At 45.7% G+C, this 17,636-nt stretch overlaps 1 protein-coding gene across 5 annotated transcripts in view; it reads right to left on the reverse strand.

Annotated features, from left to right (window-relative positions):
• Positions 1 to 17,636, reverse strand: part of LOC144933216 (uncharacterized) — a 153,591-nt gene that overhangs the window by 17,415 nt on the left and 118,540 nt on the right. For all 5 annotated transcript variants that reach the window (XM_078857874.1, XM_078857877.1, XM_078857875.1 and 2 more), the window contains 14 exons: positions 14,216 to 14,269; positions 13,532 to 13,639; positions 12,114 to 12,167; positions 11,530 to 11,583; positions 10,857 to 10,910; positions 9,755 to 9,808; positions 9,212 to 9,319; positions 7,702 to 7,755; positions 7,140 to 7,193; positions 5,882 to 5,935; positions 5,190 to 5,243; positions 4,743 to 4,850; positions 3,734 to 3,787; positions 611 to 664 (listed from right to left, as the gene is read on the reverse strand). In XM_078857874.1, the coding sequence (XP_078714000.1) occupies positions 611 to 664; positions 3,734 to 3,787; positions 4,743 to 4,850; positions 5,190 to 5,243; positions 5,882 to 5,935; positions 7,140 to 7,193; positions 7,702 to 7,755; positions 9,212 to 9,319; positions 9,755 to 9,808; positions 10,857 to 10,910; positions 11,530 to 11,583; positions 12,114 to 12,167; positions 13,532 to 13,639; positions 14,216 to 14,269 (918 nt within the window). The remainder of the gene's footprint in view (positions 1 to 610; positions 665 to 3,733; positions 3,788 to 4,742; positions 4,851 to 5,189; positions 5,244 to 5,881; positions 5,936 to 7,139; positions 7,194 to 7,701; positions 7,756 to 9,211; positions 9,320 to 9,754; positions 9,809 to 10,856; positions 10,911 to 11,529; positions 11,584 to 12,113; positions 12,168 to 13,531; positions 13,640 to 14,215; positions 14,270 to 17,636) is intronic.

Genomic DNA, 17,636 nt, shown 5'->3' on the forward strand with positions numbered 1-17,636 from the left:
ATTTATAGTGACTTGCTTACATTTTCTCTATTTTCCACTCCTATCGTTGTTTGTATTGTTTGTTATTCTAAATTGCTGACCTGCCCCTACTGGACATCTGTGAGCTGCATAGTTCATCGGATTCCTCCAGTCTAAATAAAGATTCTGATTTTGATCATTTTAACATACCATTTCTTAAACAGTGTTAAGCGGCTTTTACCCTATAAAAACAATAAGGTACAGCTGAAGAGTCAATCCCAGAAGACTGTGTGGCTGATGGGATTCATAAAAAAAAATGTTTTTATCATGTGGAGAGACAATCATGGCAAGGAGGCATATTTTCTGCTCATGTGTACAGGTGATGCGAGTGCTGGTGTGGGGGTGACCTTGGTCGAGCTCATTATCCATGTTAATCTGAATGTGGATATCGCTACCTCCTGCAGGTTGCTCCCCTTTATCTATGCCAAAAGGCATGGATACAATTGGGTGAAAGTCATCCTTCTTTGAGGCCACATCTGGCTTGGTTATGGTTGGGTCCAGTGGTGGAAAATGCCTAGGTGTCTCAAGAAGCTCAAAGGGGCACCAACTTCGGAAAAGAAAACAAAAATGTCAATATGAATATAATTCTTACCTTTTCTCCTTTAATTCCAAGATCCCCCTTTAGTCCGGGCAGCCCCGGTGGACCCTGAAACAGACATACACACCGCGTGCAGCAACCTGAGTTTAAATCTCGCTCATGGCCAACACCAGTGCCGATTATCTGAATCGGTACTGGGCCTCCCCTAGGTCGACTAATCCTCAAATGACGTACCTGGTGTGGTGTGTAAATATCACCACAAAGGCAGTCAGGCGTGGTGCTGGCCACCCACCCCCTCGTGTGCCGTGCCAGCCTTCATAGCACCCGTCGGTGCAGCACAGTCACCAATGTTCACTGCTACCCTGTGGCTATGGAAAGCCCCAGTGTGGAGTGGCTGTAACCTTCACACTATGGGGGCCTTGTTCGTGAATCCCAGGAGCGGTCGAGTAAATGTGTAACCGCCAGGGGTCACGACTCAAGTCTCTGCGATCCGTTTACTTGCTGCTGCTGCTGCTCCTGTCGTTGTTGGAAATGGTTTCTCTCGTATATACACTTTGTTTGCCCACCCCCCCTTAGCCTCATTTGCATATGCTGTCATTTGCAAAGCATTCATTTGACGCTTATACTGTGAGCCTTAAGAATTCATATGAATTGTTGGATAGAAGCTTCGATATACGCTTACTCATTTGCATGTTTAACTTTTTTTTTTAACCCAGCCTTTGTCAAGATGAATGGTCTATGCATCATCATCATCGCTTCATACTTGTGTGCACCATTGTTCCAGTTCGAGGTAAATATTCCCTGACAATGACTGCATGTACATTGCCTCACATGCAAGCCACTGCCATCATCTTCTAACTTTCCATCTCGGTTCGTCCCACAAACCCCCCCCCCTCCCTCCTCTCTCTCTTTTAACGTCTCCTTGTGAATTCTTCTTCCATATTTTCTGTCAGGAATTCAGTTTTTATACTTTTGTCTGTCTTAAAAACTCACCTCATTAAATTGTCTTTTACCCCCTAGTTCTGGCTGCCATGTACCCTGGTTCTGCTTATTTCCTGCTTTTTGTAAAAATGAGATGTGCCCTACAAATGTTAATTATTATTACTCTAGGTCGTGCTCAATTATTGTTGAACAGTCATTTAAATTCTACATTGCTTGCCATTCCTCTTCAGTGAACTCTGCATCAATTTCTTCAGTTCCCAAGTAGATGGAAATCCTAAGCGTCATTTAGAGTTGATAAAATAAGAAAAGAATTTACCTTTTTTGGCAATACAGGTGTAGCTCCGTAAATGGGCTACATGTACTTACCTGCAGTAGCAGACAGGGCCCACCAGGGGCAGTAACTTGGACCGACATGAGGGTCGTTACATTCCCCTGCCCCAAAGCAGGGGGGGGGGGGGGGGCTGTGGGGTGTTCTAGGATCCCCCTGCGTGGCCAGGGGCGGACACACCTGGGGAGGTGTATAAAGCCGGACCTCTGGACGAGTCTGGGGCCAGTCCGAAGACCGAAGCCTGAAGACCAGCTAGCCTAGGATCCTGGGAACCCCCAGACCCGCTCCCCTTCTAAGAGCCGGGACTGATTGAGCCAGTGGTGAGAACCTGGGAACCGCCGGGGCCCGACGTCCTTGTAAGGGCCGGGACCGAGAGGGCCAGTGGTCGAGACCCATACCTTGGCTGGGTCGGGTCAGTGTAGCCTCCCCTAGGTCACCCATAGCCGGAGGAGAGAGAGAGCCCGTGGTCCCAGTGATAGGGCACGCTAGCCCGGAGGCCGTACCTCCCCAGGTAGCAGGTAAAGGGACCGCTACCCCTTTGTGCTCGGGACTGTTGCTGTTACCGTTATTGTAAATAAACGTGTTGCCTCTACAAGCCGTCTCCACTCTCCTTGAACCCACTACACAGGTATTAAGATGTTCAAACACCTATTACAAGGCATTAAGCCTTCATCAACCGCACATACTTGTGGTAAAACATACAAGCAAATTTGCTCTGATGCATGCATTATCTTTCAAAAAGTGATTGGCCCATACCAGAGACGGCCCCTTTTATCAATTTGTCTCGCCAGTGTTAGACCAAAGGATGCAAAAAGGGTTATTATATATCTGCTTAACCCAAGCTATTAATGGCTTGGCGTTTGCATTGTCCTTGTACGGTTCACTTTTTGCAGTTCTTTGCTCTATGGCACTGGAGGCTGTCTCCGTAGTAGGACTATCAGTTTTAAGGACAATGCATACATTATCAGAACATATTTTTTGCATGTTTTGCCACGTGTGCTTTATGCAGACTTTATGCCTTGTAATTGCTGTGTCTATTTGGTGCTGTATTTTTGCCAGAAAACATAAAACCTTAATTTTTCATCATCTTCATAGTGTAAAAAGGGTACCCATAGATATCAGTAAAGTGATTTCGTCTATGGATTCTTTAATTTGAGCCCTCCGCCACTGTTTGGTCTTTTTTTATGAGTAAACATACTAAAGGTTTTTTGAGATATATCATGTAAATATAAACGTGTCGTTAACCCGCCACCACCCAACAAGGCCAATTAGTAAGGTTTGTCATGTAAACAAAACGTGCCAATTAGTTACTACTTCAGCCCACGGGGGTGTTGGAGAGTAAACTCACAGCATTCACAATTTGAGTACCATGGCGATTTGCAGGTAATTCCATCCAGCATCATCGGGTGGTGGTGGGTTAACGACATTTATAGTTACGCGATCTAACCCAAAAAAACCTTGATTATGAATAATACTGTTCGTTAAAGCCTTCGCGTCAAACTGACAAACCTTTACGATTAAACCTTGCACCTCTGTATTGAGGACAATTGCTGTCAAAGTTCTCTGCACTCTCTCTGGTTCAGGTTCGCTTCACGTAATCTGTCCCAAGGGCTGCAAAATTCTCCACCAGGCTCGTGTGGGACTGCTCCCCACGCGGCATCCAGTCAAAGTGAATACTTTGCACTTCTCGTTGATTTTTAACCACCCAGCCTCATTCTTACCTCTGAATACACTTCACACACTTTTGCGTCCAATATTAGGAACGTATAACCCCACCAAAACGTTATCATGACTAAATACAATTTCTTAAAATATCTATCTCAATAAAGCAGATGACCTGGATGGATAAAAATAATGTCCTGTTCAGCACATAAACACCACCACCACCACGACCAGAGGTGACTTACCATAGGACCTGGAGGTCCCTTCTGCCCAGATGGACCTGGGGATCCTTGATCTCCCTGTGCACACACATAGACGCACACAACATCAAACACATCAGAACATCAGAGAGGTTTCTAACGAGAGGGGGGACAATCAATCCAAGCTCTGTAGTCTGCCAGTAGGGGGCAGCAATGGCAAGCTATGTATTAATGTGCGAGTATTATTATTTTCAACGTTGGGAAATGTGGACTATGATGCTGGCACTCAATGGCCTGCTTCTGCGAAATATGTCATAGGATCGTTAACGTCCACTCTAAAGCAGGTGGTTCGTGTGTTTTATGGCTGATGCACACCCCGGTGTGCATGAGGGTAGCCGCTGGAGTTGAACCACGAACCTTTGCGACAAGCGGCTAATGTGCTTTCTCTGGGCCACACCACCACCCCAATAATAACCACCACTTTCAATTTACATCATCGTTATATATGTATAGTTGTTATACTTCTTTCATAAGTAATGCGAGGAACATGTGGCCATAAGCATATTTTAATTAATATTACTATTGCATGTGAAACAGTGGAATTATTATTTGTATCTTATTTGACAATACATGCAACAGACACAGATACCAGACATAAACAATGAGCATTAAACACTTACGCTTGGGATTTAATTGAGTTACTCGGTAGCAACGAAAGAGCATCCTAGCCCAATGCTTTCCAGCAAGACTGGACAAAAAAAGAATATACTTAACGGTTATTGCTTTTTTTATGCATACTATTCGTATACATACATATAAATGTCAATATTTTAAATATTAAGATATAAAAGGGTTGATGACAATGACAAAACTATACTGTAAGATGATTAAACAGGCCCAAGTTGCATAGACTGGCAGCCTGCAGAAATATGCACACTTAACTATTTTGGCAAAGTATATGTACAGAAAATAGGCAAACACTTTGAAATGGGCATACAAACAGGTACGGATACTTAGAATTTGAAGCAAGTAATTATTACAAACATATTATTACCGCTGGGCCTGGTATTCCCCGCAGTCCTTCAGGCCCGGCCTTTCCTGGTGGGCCTTGATTCCCCATAGGTCCTGTCTTGCCTGGAGGGCCTTCCGCACCACCCTCCCCCTAACACACACACAGAGGAGCAGCAAATTCAACATCGGGCTCTCAAACATTACTGGCACAGAGAGATGTTCATATCATTGCTGTCATCAGCGGCAACACCAGATCACCATTTTCAGAGTTATGTCAAACATCTTCTTTGATCCATTGCCAGGGTTATTTTCATGTAAATGTCCACGTAAAATGCATCTTTGAACACGTGTCAGAATGTGTTTTCTATGCGTGTGTGAATCGACATCCAGGACACCATAGCAAACGAGATGTTCCATCTTTTCAGGTGAATATATTGATAAGAATTATTATAAAAAAATGATGTAATTGAAACCAAGAAAATGTACCCACCTTTGCGCCCTTCTCTCCTTGCTTTCCCTCGGATCCAACTGCTCCTGGTAGCCCCTTAAAACAAAACCAATTACCACAGCTGTCATTGCATTGGAATTACTACGTAACACGAGTTGTCAATAACAAGATGAAGATGTCACCATGGCCAAAGTCATGCACTCACACCTCGCAAACGATTTCTATCCGCCACCAAATATTCCGCAGCTGCTGCATGGTTGACACGCGATCTGCACAATCAGCCATTACGGTCTCCCACTATCTGCCCTTAGGTCTCCTCTTTTCCTTGGTCACTAGCCTTGTAGAGACCCCTCGAATGGCAAGTCTCAGCAATGGGCCTTCCTTTACTCCACGCACACAACCTACTCAGTGCGGCCATTTTTGCCTCATCATGCCTACAACACTCACCTGCCCCACGTTCCCTTTCGGACTTCTGCACTGTTGCTCCTGTCTTGCAAAGAAACTCCCAGCATCCATCTCATACACCTGAGCTCAAATACCAACAACTTCTCTTGGAGCTGCTAGGTAAGGTGCAGATCTCTGATCTACACAGTATTACGGGCAACGTTCCTGTCTCAACTGCCCTTCCCTTTAGACTCAAGACTCATCTGTACGGCTAAGTGGTTTCCATAGCGCATCTATCATACAGCGAGTGGATGCTATGAGAGGGGCCAGCGGTCGAGTGGAGCACCCACCCGCTTGCCAGGAGGCCCCGGGGGACCAGCCTCTCCAGATGGCCCTGGTGGACCCTGAAAGGCAGACACAAGAGTTGGGAAGGGGCACGAAACAACACGTAAAACGTCCTCAAAACACAAGTCCTTCAAATAATGCAGTGCACTAAGGATAGAATGAGTGTCGTTTATTTAAGTCAGTCAAGTATCCTAAATTTAACCACGATTATTGTTTGGGATAGAGCCACCCTCTTTTATGCTGGGGAGTCTCCGAGCACTATACACGTGATACGTGACTTACATCGCATCACATCTCAACACATTTAAAAGGCACCCCCAGTGGCAGTTGTCCCTCTGTGGCACAAGGCGACTCAGCACCTGTCCTGCAACTGGAAATTAGTGCCAGTAGGGGGTGATGATTTTAATACCAATTAAGTGATCTGCAGGTATTCTTTTTTACGTATCAATTGTTGACTATGATGTCAACCCACAAAAGCCTACTGATACTGAATGACGTCATGTGATCTTTAGCGTCTTCAACTTGGAGTATTTCATTGTTAATAAACCTCAAGCAATAACCAGGGGTGCCTGCCCAACTCGAACTGAAAACCACTGCAATAAGCGGTAAACGTGCTGCCATTGGACAAGGTCACCACGCCACAGTGAAATAACCCTCGTTGAGACACGTGGAGCAACACTGCCTCTTTTGCCCAAACGACTTGGGTCACATCCAGACCATTTAAGTGCACAATGTCATACTATATTGTAAAGAAAGTTTGACTGGCTGGCTGACTGGCTGCAGAAGGATGGACGGTCAAATCCAAGGGAAATGTGGGCTACCGGTTAAAAAAATAATGTAACACATGGATGCCACCTACAACAATAATAGTAAAAGTGTGAAAAAAAGCTAATATACCATTAATATAACATACATTCTGTAAAATAAAATTTACTAGATTGGGCAAAGTAAGGAAAATGCGAAAAGTTTAACAATATATAATAAAGTGTCAACATGTTGACTTAAGGCAGCAAGAAAATATGCTGTTTAAACAAAACATTTACAAGGGCTTTCATCACTGTCTCTTCAGCTACTGTCGGGGTTGAATTAAGAGGCAGTGAGGAAGTCACGTGTGATTTCAGAATCAAAGGCGCCAACCTAGGCAGATGCTAATCACGAGCTGACGAGTGGGACAAAAGGAATAAAATAGAGAAATCACAGAGAAGGAAGTGAATGCATGGATGAGGCCTAGTGGGCAGATGTGAGAGAGGCTCATGAACTCACTGCGGCGCCTGGGTCTCCGTTGTCTCCTTTCTCTCCGGGTCCTCCGTCAATACCCTGTAAATTCACCATCACCACAGTTACCATCACCATCATAAGACATTACGAATTTACCAATAAAATTAGGTATTTGCGCCATTCTTATAGCATGAGGCTATCACGATGGCATTATGTTTCGCAGGCACAGTCTGCAATTCCAACGGAGTGATTTGCAGGTAATTTGTAAAATTGGCAAATGTGGACCATGATGCTGGCACACTACTATTTTCAAATGACACAATGGGAACTTGAATGTCCACTGTGAAGTAGATGGTAGCTATTGTTATGGTTAACACACCCGCAGTATTAACTAGGTCGAGCTGTCAGGTTCGAACCAAGAACCTCTGCAATGAGCGCCGAACACACTATTGCTGGGGCATGTCGCCACCCAAGACAATTACCACCACTTTAATTTACATTAAACAATTACTATTTAACCACGTTTAGACTTATCGTGCTTCTTTCGTAAGTCATGTCAGCAACGTGTTCAAAACCATATTCGTTAGTATGAAACGATCCAACTTACAGCCACGCCAGGCTCCCCAGGGGGTCCCGGATCTCCTGGGAATCCAACCGGGCCCTGCAAAGGAAAAAAACACACCACAGTTTTGCGTGTTTCACATGCATGCGCGTGTGTATCATACATGTGTATGTGTATCTACAGGCATTTAGGTATGTCTCTTTAAGGATATACAGGTGATCTTCATATATTTTTATTTAATGCTTTCGTAACTGCAGGAATTCATACTCTTTGGGTCTTTCAGTCAAGTCACGTGAATAGAAAATAATAGATCACGACGTTTCAATCATCACACAAGCAATTGTCTTCAGGTGAGAGAGAAAGAGAGAAAGCTGCTGAGACAAGGTCTTATACAGGCGTGGGCTCACACGATATTGTTTTTTCCGAGACCAAGGCACTCTGCAAACCTTCGGGCTACCATCAAAGATTTGTTCATGAAGCCATCCATATATAGAAACATAGATACAACTTCAACCGAGAAGATGGGTACAAATTGAGCAATCATTGGAAGGACGTGATTAACCAGGTAAACTTTTAACTTGCTATGATGTTTTCATTTTATCTACCGATGTTAACTGACTCTCTGAGTTTCATTACTAGGTTGGATGTCTTTGTATTGACAGGCTGGGTGTCCACTGCCCGAGCCTCTGTGGTTGAACCATCTCTAGCTCCACCCACCTACCTTGATACACCCATCTCAGGACAGGCTAATCTCTCACAATACAAAGGCCACTGCCCGAGCCTCTGTGGTTGGACCATCTCTAGCTCCACCCACCTACCTTGATGCACCCATCTCAGGCCTATATAAGACCTTGTCTCAGCAGCTTTCTCTCTCACTCACCTGAAGACGATTGTTTTTGTACGTATGTGCATGCACACAATTAATTATATTTGTAGTGACACTGGTGAATTTCAGTGAAAACATAAATAGGCTGTGGATGTGTTTGGTACAGTGTGGGATATTAAAATACGTGATAATTTTTTTAAACAGAAAAATAACTTTCATATTCTCGACAGCAACGCAAATATTTATTTTTTGTTCATTGTGTCGGATGAAGGCCCATATATCACAGGGAGGGACCTTGCCTATAAAAATCTGGAAATATTGGTTCAAGTGAGCCTGACTGATTATGTGACGTGGAAAGTCACAACTGGTCCAGAGTATCCGTGTGTTAACACAATGCTTAAAAAACAGGTCTCCAAGAAGGCTATGTGGTTGATGAGATTTGGAAAAAAAGGTGCTCTTGTTTTATTTATGTGAAGAGACCAATATGGGAAGGTGTATCATCTGCTTATTTATTTCGGTACTAATATTCTTGATGAGGAAGTGCGTGATTCTGTTGTCGTAAGTGCCATAACCATTGTTATGGTTACGATCACCAACAATCTATCTTTAGCGCAAGTTTGTCAGCATTTCCTCAACGGCCGCTCGCTCTATACTTGTGCATTTCAGGGTCTGGACGGTAGATGAGGTGAAAGGCTGTGAGGCGAGGACGCGTGCTGGAGAGGTCCTCACCAGGTTGCCCTTGGGCCCGTCATCTCCCGGAGGCCCCTTCAGGCCAGGAGGCCCAGCGACGCCCGGTGACCCGGCTTCGCCCTTTTCCCCTCGTTCGCCTTTGCCGCCCTGGAATCACAGAAATGGCTTCTCAACGGCTGCACGGGAAACAACACATGGTGAGGAGGGACTGGCCGTTTCTACCACGATGAGAATGAAAATAATGCCACTCAACCTAACTAGTGCTGCACAGTCTCCCAGCGGCAGCAGTTGAAACGGCAATGCAAGTTTCTCAAATCCTACCCCGCCTCTGTCCACTCGATAGTGTAAATGGTTTACAACGCAGTCGGTCGAACGGCAGCTGGCGCGTGGCGGGATGAAGTGTGGGTATACATCCACCCCTTCGAACACGTCTTCTCAACGCGGTAGATTCGACAGAATATCCTTCCGCCAGCGGTGGCGTGAGCAAGCAACTGCAGGACCGCCACACCTTTACTGTAACATTGCTTATCACAGTCCAGTATTATTTTCTTGAAACGGAAAAGACCTGACGGGCACACGTACCGTTCCGCCAGGCTCTCCCGGGGTTCCAGGATTACCAGCTTCCCCTGCTTCTCCCTGAAAAACGCAGACACAGGAACAGGAACGTGAAGAACGAGGCAGAGAAAAACAGAGTTGTACGCCTTTTGGCATCATCTGGTCCAACACCAATGGAGACTAGGCTCTAAGAAAATCTGTCTCGGGTGTGGACCAATCAACTTCAAAGACAGTGCATATCATTATCATTATCAGAGTTGTTTCTTTTTGTTTGCATTTTGACTGCTTGTGTTGTGGTTATTGCAAACATGATGCCTTGTATAAAGGTGTCAGTTTTTGTACCAGTTGAAAGGGTAAAAACCTATTGCTATATTTTGCCACTGGTAAAGGAGATGTCTCATAGAGCAGGGACCGTTGTGGTGATGAATTCGTACGGATAATGATGGAATTATCCCATCTCTTCTAGATTCTCAGAAAGTGTTACTGGAGAGCTTAAAAAAAGATAGGAAGGATGTAGCAGAAAATCTAGAAGAGGTGGAATTGTTTCAGCATGTTTAATTAGATATTGTCTTAGCTATGCGGTGTGTATGCAGTTCATATAATTGCATTTGTCTGTTCTGTATACACATAGTAGTGTACACTAGATATACACTCACCAGCATGTCTAAATGGGGACAAATAGTCCTCACGCTCCACACAGGCATATGGAGGCCCTCATCCAGCAATGGATTGACAAAAGGGCTGTGCGTGTTCACGTGAACCTGTGCATTTACGTGTGTGTATGCATGTGAGCGTAAGTGGGAAACCGTGTTGCAGTGGTAACAGTGCTGCGCTACAAACCCTGCAATACGAATTCGATTCCAACTCGTGATCAACATCGGTGATGAATATGTGAAATGATGTTGGGCCTCCCCTAGGTCAACTCATCCTTAACATGGGAACCTAGTGCAGTGTGTAAACATTACCACTGGGAAGACAAAAGCAGCTGGGCATGGTGCTAGCCACACCATCCCCTCGTGTGCCGTATTGCCCTTTATCTGTGCTCACTACCAGCTCTTGCCCCACAGTCTGGTAAGGCTATATGGATGATCTTTGTCTTTGTGCACATTCTATCATTACGACCGCTTACCTTCTCTCCTGTGGCTCCATGAGTTCCCAGGCCACCAAGCGGTCCAGGGGGGCCCTAGGGAAGCAACACACAGATACAAGTGAAGTTGACTGCATCCCTTCAAGAATGGAAAGCCCCACAATAAATTGGTTTATTGTCATTTCATACTGGACCACCACATTCATCATAGCACAGCAGATGAAATACATGTCTGTGAGCAGCATTTTTTTTCCCTTTCACATCTTCGACTGAATTAGGAAGACACCATATTGCATTGAGGGTTGAATTGTGTATGGGAAGCGGGCGGCCTGACTGGAAGTGTGTGTGGATCCATTGCTGCCGAGTCTGCACACAAATCAGTTGAGCCACTCCTTCAGTGCACGGTGTTCAGCAAGTGCTGCTGCTGATGTGATCTGGTGGTGCCGCGAGTTCAATACTGATTCTGAAAGGCAATGACTTAACAGGGGAAGAAAAACCATGCTCATGTATGGCTTGTGCAATGTTCTCCAACATGAATTTGTGTTTTTTATAATGAATGCGTGCTGTTTGCTATTTTGATACATGGATCATACATAAATGTTGGATCATGACAAAGGTCAACACAGCAGGATTTAGGTCAATTTATCTTGGCATGTATAACAATGTCACTCAAGCAAGGTAAGGAATAATATTAATGATAAGACGATCAACTCACATCAGCGCCACTTGGCCCTTGAGGTCCCCTTGGTCCCGGAGGACCAGGTGGGCCCTAATGAAAGCATCGAGACAAAGTGAGACGAAACAAATTAGAACAGAAATAATGGCAAACACTCCATCGAAACATCTCAAAGAAATCTAACTTAACATCGGAGAATGTTACAAAAAAAACAAGCGTGCAAAATAAACCATCGATTTGTGATGATTAAATCATTTCCCAAGCGTCAAGAGATAACCAAAGTACGATATCCCGGGTTAGACTGCGCTTTGGGCATTTTTTGTCCTAAAGCTATCGCCATGCACTACTTTGGGCATCTCTAATTCAACTCCTGAAGATGCCCAACAGGCATTATAATAATAATCACAATTGGCACCAATACTTTACATTTTTTGGACAAAGATTTATGTTTAACAAAAGCAACGCTACACTTCACTTACTTGGCGGCTATTTAACTGGTCATTGCAGAATCAAAGCACACCATGAAATATGTGCCCTACAAGTGGTAAAAAACAACAAACAATGTGACAAATATGTAAACAACTATGACAAAAGAACTAAAATGGCCAAATTTGTTAACTTACCATTGGTCCAACATCTCCAGATTCACCCTTTTCACCCGGCGGCCCTGGGAGACCCTGAGAATAATACACATGTGTGCACACGCACATCATTTCACGTAAGCATGTAGAGAACACATGTATGTACACATGTTACACTCGTTAGCCCAGCCTGTTGTCACACAATGTGACTTCGTGCTTAGCGTTGTGTGACAACCACAAAGAAGTATATGGAGTGCCTTGTGTTTCACTGACAAGACATCAAACACACACGCAAAACATGTACGGGCACACATAAGATACGCAAGCAAGACCCACACACAGGTGAACGTGCGCAAGACACGCAAACGCAGGCAAGACGCACAACACATGGATGGCACACACATGATATGGACGCAAGACACATGCAAACACACGACATGTAAACACAAGTGAACATATACAAAACACACACACACACAAAACACATACGAGACACGTGTATATAGGTATCCCTTGATTTACGAAAGGGATGCATCCTTCAAAAACACATGTAAATTGGAATGTTTTTTTCCCATTCATTCAATTAAAAAAATTTGTGGATATGTTTCGAACAGTCATTCGAACAGTCATTCCAACTCTCCTCTCAATGTAAAAATATACACCTTTATCACTTTTCACAATACAAAAATGAAAACAAAGAACATAAATATTAAAACGATTGAATAATAATTAATATAAAAAATAATGAACCTTTTCACGAAACTCACTAAAAGATCTGCACGTTGGCATGACGGTAAAGGTGATGTGGAGGCGTTACTGTTGTACAGCAGGGACACCGTGAGGCTGTCGTAGGTGGATAACGCAGCTTCCCGGGTGCTTTTTGTTTTATGATCTCATGGTGCGTGCCGCGCAAAATTTTGTTATTGCGGAAATTCGATTTCGTTAATCAAAGTGTCCATAATTCGTCAATTGTGGAAATACAAAATTTCGTAACCCAAACGTTGGTACATCGAGGGATACCTGTATGTGAGCCACGTGTTTGCACCTCCCCCCAGTACCCGCTGGGAGTTGGCTGGCAGCTTGTCGTGAGTCTCGCTAGGTGCGGTCCCTAGTGGCCATGTTCACACATTCCCTTTTCCCCCATAAGTGACAGCCCCCCCATCCTGCACACACCCTACCCAGCGAAGCCACCTCGTCATGTCTGCAACACTTACCTGCCGTGTTCTCTTTCAGACTCCCACATTGCTTAAACTTTCTTGCCAAGAAATGTTTAGCAACCATCCCAGACACCTGAGCTCAAATACCAACTATATATGTTTGAGCTGCGTAGTCTGTCCAGCTCTCTGATCAACACAACGATATAGACAGAGACTCCTATGGAACATTTTATTTTATTTAGACTCATTTTTATTCTCTCCCAACAAACACGCACACACACAAGCGCACATACGCGCACCCACCTGCAAGCCCGTTGGTCCTGGGAGCCCATTGAAGCCTCGATGTCCCTCATCGCCCTTCTGGCCAAACATGCCCTGCTGTCCTCTTGGACCAGCCTCTCCATCCGCTCCCTGCATTTCCACAGACACCAACCCAACTCACTCTCAAATGCACGTACATTTACACAACTAGTCGTGGTATAACGTCCCAAGGCAAACACAAGGCAACCCATTCACGGAACTAAGCCGAGGGGCGATGTTGCCACACCCCCTGGTAGCCTGGGTGGACCCTAGTGGCATGTTCAATTTGCGATTGTTAGGGCCATTTCAGCATTGTAACGGATGGCATGCCCAGCACCGTGCCAGCAGTTTCCTCACTGCTGACACTGACACACTGCGACGAGTATTACTAGGCTGAAGTGACCCTGCAGAGGCCTAGGTAAAGTGAACTAATAATTGGCATAAAATTATTTGCTTAGAGACCAAATCCAGGTCACCAAGATATGAGCATCCACGTATTATTCATATTAGCATTCACGGACAAACACACTCTCTGTAGACTCTGCGTACGGAAAAAAATGCGGGTGGAAATTTGAGTGTGTGTTCTAACAGGTTCGCACAGCTGGACACGGATGTACTTATACAAGTGCATCTGTGTATATGTACAAACGAGGCCATGTAAAATGTACAAGTGCAAAATAATATTACCGCTGGGCCAGGCTGTCCCACCACTCCCTGAGGACCTGCAGGTCCAGGAGGGCCCTGCAAACAGAAGGCCACAACAAAACAGATCAAGTTGTCATCCTGGCTGAGGTCACTAATGTCACGACACCTCGCCAACGCTCTTCTACCCTCCGCCAGAATCCGCAGCTGCTGCACGGCTAACATGTCACCTCCTAGAACTGTTCTGACAGTGTAACAACACCATGCACCCTTAGGTCTTCTCTTCCCTTTGGTAGCCGGGGTCGTGAGAACCACTCCGGTTTTTGTCTCAGCAATCAGCTGTCACCCAATCCAGGACGTGTGTCCCTCCAAGCGCAGCTGTGTTTCTCTAATCGTAGCGACAAAACTGACCTGTTACATTCTCTTCCAGACATCTGCATGACTTCCCAAGTCTTGCAAATAAATTCACAGCAAGTATCTGAGCTCAATTGCCCGCCATTTATCTTTGAGTTGCTACATTAGAATCCAGCTCTCTCTGATCCACACAGCGATACAGACAGCACTCCCACCTCAAGTATGCTTTTCATTACACTCAGACTCATCTCTCTTCTCTCCCAACGATGTTTCCACAGCCCATCCAAAACCTGCTCTGCTATGCCACAGTCAACAATATGTTTTTTTCTTAAGAGGATGTAAAATGAATGCTGATTATAACATCAATCCTCATCACCACACTCATACTGTTATAATACAGTAAATTCAGCTCATACAAACGAAGACAATAGGTGACGTTTTAGGCCATGGCCCCATTCATTTCCTCTGAAGAATGGCCATAGCCAGAAACGTCACCTGCTATGCAAGTTTCCTTTTCAGGCAGCAGTGTTTGTTGAGTTATTTTAGTTAATTATGCTTGAGCACCACTGTCAACGCAGCAGCAGCTTCCCTAAACAAGTTGCAGTGTTGAAAAGATCAACATTACTGGGTGTCAGCTTGTGTATGTCATGCAGGAGCGGAGAAACTGAACAAATATTAACGTATGTAATGTATTAATTTGCAATTATGTCACAGCTATAATAAAACGTGTATATAAAAAACGATTTAGCAAGGCCAAGCAGGCTTTTCCCAGCCAGGGTGATGGCTGCAGAGGGAGGCAAGTGCAAAATGTCAGTGCTTTAGTTGATTGTTGTATGTGTGCAAGTCAAAGATATTTTATGTTCACCTTGAGGTGCGACTGGAATGTCCTCTAGCCCAAACACGAACATCTATCTTTATAAATCGCATAGTCCAAGTTGCTTTCCATTACCGTACCAGAGGAATTTCCATCTGGTAAAGATACAATGGAAGGCTGATCGTTGCCAGAGTGATATTAAACGAATTGCCTCTGATAAATTCACACTGTTGTGCATGCCACATGTTCTGAGAAGTTGAATCTGGGGTGTGCCTTGCGATGCGACACAAAAAACAAAACTGTCGTCTGACCAGTGGTATCTGGTAATAGCGGTGTCAAGATTGGCCTCTATTGTGGAGACTCGTGAAGGAAGCTACTGGGCAGGATCAACACTCACGAGTGGAGCGCTGGGCGGCTAAAGGGTAGCAATCTGGCACAGTGGGAAGCACAACAAATGCATCGGCCAGTCATCTCAGTTTTATGACCTCCTGCCAGCGAGCCTTCAAAACTTAACATGGCTTTAAAGTGCACCTTGCCTGGCACAAGCTCCATGAAGATGTCACCGGCACTTAGAGTGATGAAAGGCAGCCAATGTTCTTGGAGGTCATATGTTGTCTATGTATGTTCAGCTTCTTTCGCACCATACATAGCCAACCATGCTAATCGGAGGTGCGGGGGAAGGACGACAAACTGAACACTTTAAAATCAGTTCTAAAGAAATTCGTTTTCAATCTAGATGATTTAAAAGTGCACAGCTCCAGTGGCTTCCTAATATCGAAAGGAAAAGCGTTCCAGATGGCAGCAGAATTGAATCTGTGTCTTTGTGTCTGCTCGTGTGTGTCCGAGGTCATAATCTTTAAGTCTCCCAGCAGAATAACTCTGACTCCCACTTTGGGTAGGGGCGGGGGGGTTAAGGGGTGAATCTCAAGTTCGTAAAACAAACAGACATGTGTAGTGTCGTTGGTATGAGTACCGTTGTGTAGAGACAGGAGACAGTACCATGTGGGTGCCACTGTATGGGCAGAGCCTCTCCCCGGACACCGGATGGGCATACCAGGGGAGGCTGGGTAAACAGGAAGGGACACGTGACTGGAGGTGGTGTGGACGGGGGGGGGGGTGCCAGGATTGAGGACCACGTGAGGTGGCCCCTGAACCCTCACGAAGGTTCGGGAAAAGAGGAGTGACCAAAGGCGGGGCCTGGCAAAGCCGTAAGGATAAAAGCCAAACCCCGGGGTGGGGGGGGGGGGTCGATGCTGCTAGAAGAAACCTTCGTCGTCGGCGGGTCTTCAGGTCTCTGGCCGTCGCGCATGTGGACCAGACAGTGCATTGGCTGACCTGGTCCGGTTTGTAGTTGCCCATCCAGAATGTAAATAGCCATCTACTCCAAGTGTATATAGCCAAGTGTAGGAACGGTGGGTTATCACCTTATGTTGTTATTCCGTTAAGGGTTATGTTAAGATGAAAGTTCTAGTGTGTGCCTGATTGGACCCACTACAACTGGTGCCAAAAGTGGTTAAAAAAATCCTCACGAAGTAGCATTACCTTGGGTAAGGCTACAACTCACCAAGATAGCTTCGGATGAAGACGACAATGAGGGGACTTCCCCACAGACGACCCCGGGAATGGCAGACCCAGAGAGAGGGGGTGAGGCAACGCTACCTATGGAGCAGCGGGACGACCACCACACTGCCGCTTCGCCGCCTTCAGGGAGACAGCGCCGATCGCTCCTCGGGCCCCTCGCTGAGCTGCTGGATGCGATGGCCTCGCTCGTCACTGAGCTCGACCAGGAGAAGCTGGTCATGGAGGGGGGAGCGCCTGGGTTGCGGGACGTAGAGGCAGTCGCCGCAGTTTCTCGTACGCGGGAAAATTCCACCACGCGGAGCGCGCACGCTGCCGCCATTTTGGCGGTTGCGCGGGAAGGGTTCCTGCCATTTCAGACCTCCTGCCAAAATTGCCAATGGACATCCCATTATCCAAGCATCAGCTCCTGTTCGTAAAGGAATTCACAGCCGCTGGAGGGGTTTGAGAGGCATTTTGGCGGCGCTTCACTGCAAACTGTGAGTTAGCGGGCTGGATGGAAGAGGAAGTGCTGAGGGCGCTCCCCACCGTCCTGGACGATGATGCCTTAGCAGCGTTTTATGCCATGCCGCCTGCTGAGAGGGCCACGCTGAAGCTTGCCTTTGCACAGATGGCAGCGATCTATGATCCTCCATCTAATGTTTGGCAGAAGTTCTCTGCGCGAAGGCGAGGGAAGGCCGAGACGCCTCTCGCCTTCCGCAGCGCACTTTTGTCATTAGC

Source organism: Lampetra fluviatilis, chromosome 6 (assembly GCF_964198595.1).
Source record: "Lampetra fluviatilis chromosome 6, kcLamFluv1.1, whole genome shotgun sequence".
In the NCBI taxonomy this organism is placed as follows: domain Eukaryota; kingdom Metazoa; phylum Chordata; class Hyperoartia; order Petromyzontiformes; family Petromyzontidae; genus Lampetra; species Lampetra fluviatilis.